Raw genomic sequence first — 7,809 nt, 5'->3', positions numbered from 1 at the left:
ATCCTTTTATTCATATGTTGTACTTGTTTAGCAAGGAGGAAAAAATGTAAATCACTACTTGTAAAAATAGGCTTGGCATTGCAGAAGGTCAATTTATCCCAAAAATGTTTAAAAATGTGAGCATGAATCTGCGGTTTTTCTTTCTTTCTTTTTTACAAATAAAATCATGATTCATCAATAACTTTTGAACAGAAAAATAAAAAATAAAATAAAGACAAACTCTGGGTATAGCATTGAATGAACTTTTTTGAATGAACTGCGTTTTATGCAGATGACTAACCTCAGGTACACGGTTGCTCATTTATTACACTACAAATTCATTACCATTAGAATAATGTGCATACACAACAAGCTAAACATTTTGTGTGAGAATTTCTCCTGTTCATATAAATATGAATAATCTATGCAATTATCAGTGAATAAGACCAAATTTTTTCAGTTTTTTTTAAGTGCATGTAGTTGATGAAACACTCAATGTGCACAAATTGTATGCATGCATCAACAGTAAGAACAGCATGCTAGTATGCAAAGACTAATATACAACTAATGTTTTTGCCAATCTCAATCTAAACTACTCATCAGACTGATTTCTCCAGTCTACTTCCTTTCATTCCTGAGTGCACAGCTCCTCTTGACTCATTCTGTGTGTTTGTCACAGGACGGAGGGACTCCTCGGGCATTCGTTTATGGTACACTCCATCTCTGAGGAGGTTTGATGCAGGCATCATGGAGCTGGGGCTAGTCTACACTCCTGTCATGGCCATTCCTCCCCGCCAGCGCTCTTTCCAGCTGACTGGCTACTGCACCGCCAAATGCACACAGACGGTCCGCGCGTCTCACAAACACTACACTTCACTCAAGCCAGCAGAATACATTCATGCACGCAGGCTTTGAATTCATTTAAAACACATTGAGTGGCTTCCTGAAAACAGATTAAGGCCGATATTCACCAAATTATGCAATCACAAGAGACTCCCCGTTAAAAAAAAACTAGGGTGTACTAAACGTCTTATAAACCAGCCCACAGTGGAAAAAGCTCATCACCTAGAGAAATAATGTTTAAAAACATAGTTATATCAGAAGGAATACTGTATAACTTTAAGTAACTGTTCAAATCATATGGCTTATTAAGTAGGGTTGGGCCGATAGACGATGCCATCGCCGATGGCTGATAGACATCACGATGTTGAGCCGACATCGTGATCTTCGTAATCGTAATCTTGTTAAATGTGTGGTAAACACATTTAACAAGATTAGATGTTTGTCAGTGGTGCTGAGGATCTGCAAATCATTCGCCATCGTCTCTCCTTACTCTGTTTATGCGGTAAGTGAAATTGTATGTACTGTAATGTAACAGGCAACCTTTAGCAATCGTTTTCTGAATACAGATTCACGCTTCGGGCACAACCCCGTTTCATTGTAGATATCGGCCGATGCTAATTTTGTAGACATCGCCCAACCCTATTGTTAAGGCAAATTATGCAAAAAGCCAGCACTCAGAACATGCCGGCAACACTTTCTTTTGAACATTTTCTTCATACAATGTAAAAATATAGTTCAAATATTAATTACTGAAGCGGTGTTTTCTGTCCTGCAGGCTCTTCCTGTAGGCGGTATATATATCTTTGCGTCCCAGCTGCACACTCATCTGGCTGGACTCGGGGTAAGGACCGTCCTGGTACGAGGAGGCAGAGAGGTTGACGTGGTACAGGAGGACAAACATTTCAGCACTCACTACCAGGTATTAAACCAAGTTTAAGTTTGAGTTTTCAACATGACATTTAAAATGTGCCTTTTCACTTTAAATTTCACCTGATACATGTTCCTGGTATTATTGTGCATGATTCATGCGTGCACGTTATTCCAAATGAAAAATGTTTGTTGTAATATTTCATCATAAAGTAATAACTTCACATATGAAACAACTTTTCTTTTCTACTGCCATCATCAAGCCCCCTGATTTTTTCAACCAATCCCCTCCAACCACTTATACAGAAACCACACCCACTTGGAATGGAACACCCAATCAATTCCCAATCTATAAAATCAACTACTGTCCTAATTTTTTCATATTGAATTTCTTGCTTCATTTAGTGAATTTACTGAAGTTATTAGTCACATAACAGATGTTAATTGATTGTTTCACTTTGACTTTAAAATGTACATATATACGCTATCATTCAATAGTGTGAAACAGTTTAAATGTTTTTGAAAGACATCTCTTATGTTCACCAAGGATGCTTTCATTAGATCAAAAAATACAGTAAAATCAGTAATTTTGTGAAATATTACAATTTAAAATAACTTTTTTCTATTTAAAATATGATTTATTTCTGTGATGTAAAGCTGAATTTTCAGCATCATTACTCCAGTTTTCAATGTCACATGATCCTTCAGAAATCATTCTGATAGGCTGATTTGTGTACAGTATATTTATGATGCTGTAACTGTTCACCATTTATTTTACCCTGCTGAAAAAACTAAGCTGGTTGGCTGGTTTTAGCTAGTCTTCCAGCCTGGTCATAACTGGTTTGCAGGATAGTTCGAGGGGTTTTGACCACTTCTTCAGCTGGTCGGGCTGGGAAACCAGTTAAAACCAGCTACTTCCAGCTTAAACCAGCTAAGACCAACCAACCAACTTAGACTGGTTTTATTTATTTGTTAATTTTTCAGCAGGATAAACTATTTTGCAGTTGGCTTAAATACTTTAAAAAGTAAACATGTTCCTTTCAGTCTCTCAGTCGATATGAATGCAGTGTATAACAGTTTCAATTGCACTGCTCACGGCTTGAGACATGTCAACTACCCACGATTCCCTGCGGTATACCTGAACACTTGATGCTTTTGTCACTCCCACACACACACACACTATAAAAATCCCTAAATGAAATATATGTTAAACATGCTATGGTTTATTTTTGGGCTGCCTTTTTGAAATCACAAAGTAACACAATATTACCATGTTTTTTAGATATGTACCATGGCCTTTAAAATACCAGCACTATCATGTAAATCCCCATCTTCTACAATGACTGTACTATAGTACCGCAGTACCACAAAAACATTGACCTGACACAATCTTAGGGTTCTGTAAATGATATATCCCGTTTCGGTTCGAATACATATATTAAAAAGAAAACTCAATCAAGCACTAACATTTGTAACCTTTCCCTTTTTTGTGCAGATTATCCGTGTTTTAAAGAAGATGGTGACTGTTTTGCCAGTAAGTTGCTCTTCACACATGTACAAGCTGAAGCGTGTTTAGATGAGAGAAAGAGAGATGCTGCAGACATTACAGGAAACGCCTGGAGCCAGCAAGCCACCAACAAAAGCGCAGATCTGCTGCATTTAGACTGTCAATACAAGCACCCACACACACGGCTGAGCCTGCCAATTTAATGCTAACTTGCCAAGAGACATTCATTCTAGCATGTTCTACAAATAGCTGAGTGCTAAACCCCATCTGATCATGTGTGATCGATGCATTGTGCGTTTGTCTACTCCACAGGGCGATGCTCTCGTCACAAAGTGCACGTATAACACTGAAGACAGGAACAAAGTTACCGTGGTAAGTCTGTCTCAGTCCAACACTGGTTCAAGACTAAAATGATATCTCGTGAGAATTAAGTACGGTGCAGACGAGATGTTTGACTAACAGAAGATTACAGGTTGATTAGTTGGAAATCAAACAGGAAAAAACTCTCAATTTGCAAGGTTTCTCATCATTCTGCACAGTATAATACAAGTCTACATGAAGAGCTGCTTAAATTACATTAAAGCCACACTAATACACTTCCATTTAAACTTAGGGTGAGCTCCCAGGTTGCTCAAACCAGACAGACATTAAAGATACGCAAATAGGCATCTTGTTATTAAATATGCAATTTATATATTATACTGAACCCACAAGAAAACATGTATTTTTTATGTGATCAGCATATCAGAGGTTGTCAGATCTCTTGTCAGATGCTCATTTAACAAATTATTAAATACATTTTTTTTTTGTCATATTGAATGATAATTTTTTTGCATTGTTACTTCACCCAGGTAAACATTTAAAATATATTAAATATGCATCAAATCTGCAGCACTTAATTAATATATGCAAATTTGAATATATTATAATAAAATATTACACAGAAACCTTAAAAAGCAAGGAAGGAAGATACGTTTTTCCAAATAAATACATAAAATAAAATCCTCAATTAAGAAGCAACATCTCACATTAGGAGTGTTCCCCATCATGAAACATGAATTATTACTTTTACAGTATGAACAAAAGGCTGGTGCTAATACAAGGCAACATTAATTGTAGTTCTGTCAGGACCACTATCGTCAAAATGATAGATACTTAGCATAAAGTTTGGTTTGGCGGTATGGTTCTGTTCTGGGCAAAAAACTTACTGCCCATCCATACAGCCTGTCATGAATGAGCAGGGAGAGCAGCAATAATAACTCCCCTAGGTTAACAGAACAGAACAAGGCCAATATCATTAATGTACTTAATGATATTTAAGTGTAACACTTTATTCAAGATAAAGGAGTCTGATTAGCAAGGAATATCAGAAAGCCAAGTCCTGACTGTGGCGAAAGGAGGAGCTGGGGATGGAGGAGGGTAATTTGCTCCTGAGCAAGCTGAAAAGCTGCTGAATAATACTGAATAGAGCTTATATAGGAATGCCGCGATAGGTGTCGTATTCCTATAGGTAGATGTGATCAGCTGACGCAAGCTTGACTCACGTGACCTGCCAGAACTAAAATATTACACAGAAACCTTAAAAAGCAAGGAAGGAAGATACGTTTTTCCAAATAAATACATAAAATAAAATCCTCAATTAAGAAGCAACATCTCACATTAGGAGTGTGTAAAGCTTAATTTATTTTATGCCAAGAAATTTGAATCCTGAAATTGAACAATTCTGTACAGGTCTTCTGAAGCTACTGTATATAAGAGCTTTGTGTAAGAGACAGACTTTAGCCACGATTCACTTCAAATCCAGTGGCTTTGTTTCTGTCACTTCTGCAGGGTGGCTTTGGGATTATGGAAGAGATGTGTGTCAATTACGTGCATTATTACCCCCGTACACAGCTGGAGCTGTGCAAGAGCCACGTGGACACAGATTACCTGCAGAAATACTTCAGTCTCATCAACAGGTACATCACGTGTCCATAAGACTGAACTAAAGCACCAAAAACAGCAAACACCTTCCTGTATGAGCGCACATGCCAGACAGTCATTACCTCACAATGAGAAGAAAACCTTGAAAATAGCAACACTGATGTCGCAGTACCACACCGCTCTGACCCAGTCAGGATACAACAACAAAAACCAGCACATTTAAAACTAATATCTGGCTTCGAGACTAACTGCCTGAGGACGAGAGGAATGCTTTCATTTCCTTTTACGAAATCAGATGGAAAAAAAACAAACAAATAGGTTTTCTTCAGAAATGAATAAAACAAAGGCAGGCAGATGGCATTTGTATTCTTCCATTTTGCACTGGCAAATTACATTTTTCCAAACTTAAAAAAAGCAATTTCGCAACGCTGTAGTGGAATCAGATGAATTATGAAAGTGGTTTTGTGGCCGTGGAACCAAATTTCCACCTTATGAGGAGATGTTTTGGAGTGGATATTTTAAAAATAAATAAATAAAAGGCCTATTAAAGTCTCGTTTTATTGTCATCTGTGTAGGTTTCAGGGACGTGAGAGTTGCAGTTGTCCCCAGACTACGGTGGAAGAGCAGTTCTCCTCGCTATCCTGGGACGGCTTCAGCGGGGAGGTGTTGAACTCCCTCTACCTCACCTCTCCCATCTCAATGCACTGCAACCAATCCACAGCTGAGCTCTTTCCTGTAAGCGCAACATTAAACCACCTTTTCACCATCACTGACAAACAACGGACCAGAAGTCATTCATTTCCAGAGAAGTATGGGAGCTGTGTGAAATTACGCGTATGCGAAATTTTCTGGATACAATTTGAGGTTCAGTTGCATTTAATTTTTTGTAGCTAGACTATGAAACTGCCCAAACAGATGATTTAAAGAGACATGCACCGAAACGGGTCGCTGTGAACAGAGCTGTTTTTGACAAGGTAAAGAGGGTGTTGTTTTACATGACCATTGAGGAATTTTAACCAAAGTATGTTGCAGCCATTTCTTGAAGGCCATACCAACTCGTGGAAAATGGGCATCTGATGTCCCCTTCAAACACTACTTCTGTTAACTGAGCGGTAATGAATAATTATGTTTGAAATAACTCTTACAAAACTACATTTTTCCTACATACTGTATGGTTGGTCATTTGTTTTGTGTGGATATATTCATACATTTATTATTCAGCATGTAAAAAAAAGCAGAGAGTGGAAAGGTGGTTTTTACAGAAATAGTATTGCATATTGGTAATTCTCATTTTTAAAGCTCATAGTTTTGATTGGAATTCATCACATCTGGTTGGCCAGTTCATGTATGGTCTAGCTGCAAAATATTTCAATGCACTCAAAGCTCAAATCAGATCTGATTCTCCATTCGCATATGAATGTAACTTCACACACCCTGAATCTCTCTACTTGCTCAAACAGATTAAAACATAAATTGCACAAATGCATAGAGCCTTGTAATTTAACATACATACTATATCTTACAAATGTGCATTGATTTACATAATATTTACATTATCTTGAACTGATTAATGGAGGATGGTTAATATTTGCTACATATTTGCTAAAAAGCTATTCTCATGTCTTTTTTTAGATGCGTGCAGACATATCAAGCATAAGTCAAGTCAAGTTTATTTGTACAGCGCTTTTCACGATACAAATCATTGCAAAGCAACTTTACAGCAAATTAAGTTTCTACAATATTTAGTGGTAGCTTATCAGTGGTGACTGTCAATTAATGTACATATGGCAGAAATGTAGGGAAAAATCCATTTAAGACGTAATAAAACAGACGATGAACACTATTAACAGCAATTATTATAAGCATAGCGTTAGTTCTGGCAGGTCAAGTCAATCAAGCTTGCTTTCTTCATTTTTGTTTTCTCATAAATGAACATGTGAATCGGATTACAACGTTTAGAGCTAACAGAACTTTTAGAATCTACATTTGGATTGACAAAAATTAGTGCATGTAAAAATACCTATGAGAACACACTGCCGTGTCAGGTTGAATGGTGTTAAAATGAGGATGTTTCTTTGTATTAATGTTCAATGTATTTTAGGGTGAATGGGAGAAGCAGGAGATACCAGTGGTGATGGCGGAGCTCCAGAGAGCCCCTTACCCGTGTGAATTAAGCCGTCGAGCGTCCTCTCAGAATGACAACCCTACAGAGGTCAGGTCCGACGGCAGCGTCTGATGCCCACACATGTATCTGACTCCTGCTGAGCTCAACATTTACTGTTCTCAACAACACGTCTGTGCAGCAGCCTGGAGGATGTGTGCTTCAAAGATGTGTGCATTCACATTAAATAAATTACCCAAGTACTGTTTTGTGCTTAGATTAAGATGTTGCATTACGTTTATGTGGGAAGTATGTTTATCCATTCATATGGATAAAGGTGCATTACACTTGAAAAGTTAACATCATTGTAAAGTACACACTGAATACTGTCTACTATTTTAAAAGACAGTAAGGAAAATAGTAGGCATTATGCAATGGTAAAGTATCTTCTGTTCACCAAGGCTGCATTTATCTGATCAAAAATACAATAAAAACTGTAATATTGTCAAATATTATTACAATTTAAAACTATTGCTTTCTATTGTAATATATTGTAAAATTAGTAATTTATTAGTAATTTATTCCAGCA

The 7,809-nt window shown here is 37.2% G+C and overlaps 1 protein-coding gene across 1 annotated transcript in view; it reads left to right on the top strand.

Annotated features, from left to right (window-relative positions):
* The window catches only part of LOC107595570 (dopamine beta-hydroxylase (dopamine beta-monooxygenase)), a 14,025-nt gene extending 6,634 nt beyond the window's left edge, over window positions 1-7,391 (top strand). Inside the window, exons 5-11 of the mRNA XM_016286004.1 lie at window positions 583-825; window positions 1,598-1,741; window positions 3,185-3,223; window positions 3,509-3,568; window positions 5,027-5,154; window positions 5,695-5,854; window positions 7,221-7,391. Of these exons, the coding sequence (XP_016141490.1) occupies window positions 583-825; window positions 1,598-1,741; window positions 3,185-3,223; window positions 3,509-3,568; window positions 5,027-5,154; window positions 5,695-5,854; window positions 7,221-7,355 (909 nt within the window). The 3' untranslated portion in view covers window positions 7,356-7,391. The remainder of the gene's footprint in view (window positions 1-582; window positions 826-1,597; window positions 1,742-3,184; window positions 3,224-3,508; window positions 3,569-5,026; window positions 5,155-5,694; window positions 5,855-7,220) is intronic.
* The last annotated feature ends 418 nt before the right edge of the window (window positions 7,392-7,809 follow it).

Source organism: Sinocyclocheilus grahami, unplaced genomic scaffold (assembly GCF_001515645.1).
Source record: "Sinocyclocheilus grahami isolate Dianchi unplaced genomic scaffold, SAMN03320097.WGS_v1.1 scaffold204.1, whole genome shotgun sequence".
NCBI classification, from domain to species: Eukaryota; Metazoa; Chordata; class Actinopteri; order Cypriniformes; family Cyprinidae; genus Sinocyclocheilus; species Sinocyclocheilus grahami.
Note: the sequence above shows the minus strand (reverse complement) of the source record. Positions and strands in the feature narration are given on the sequence as shown.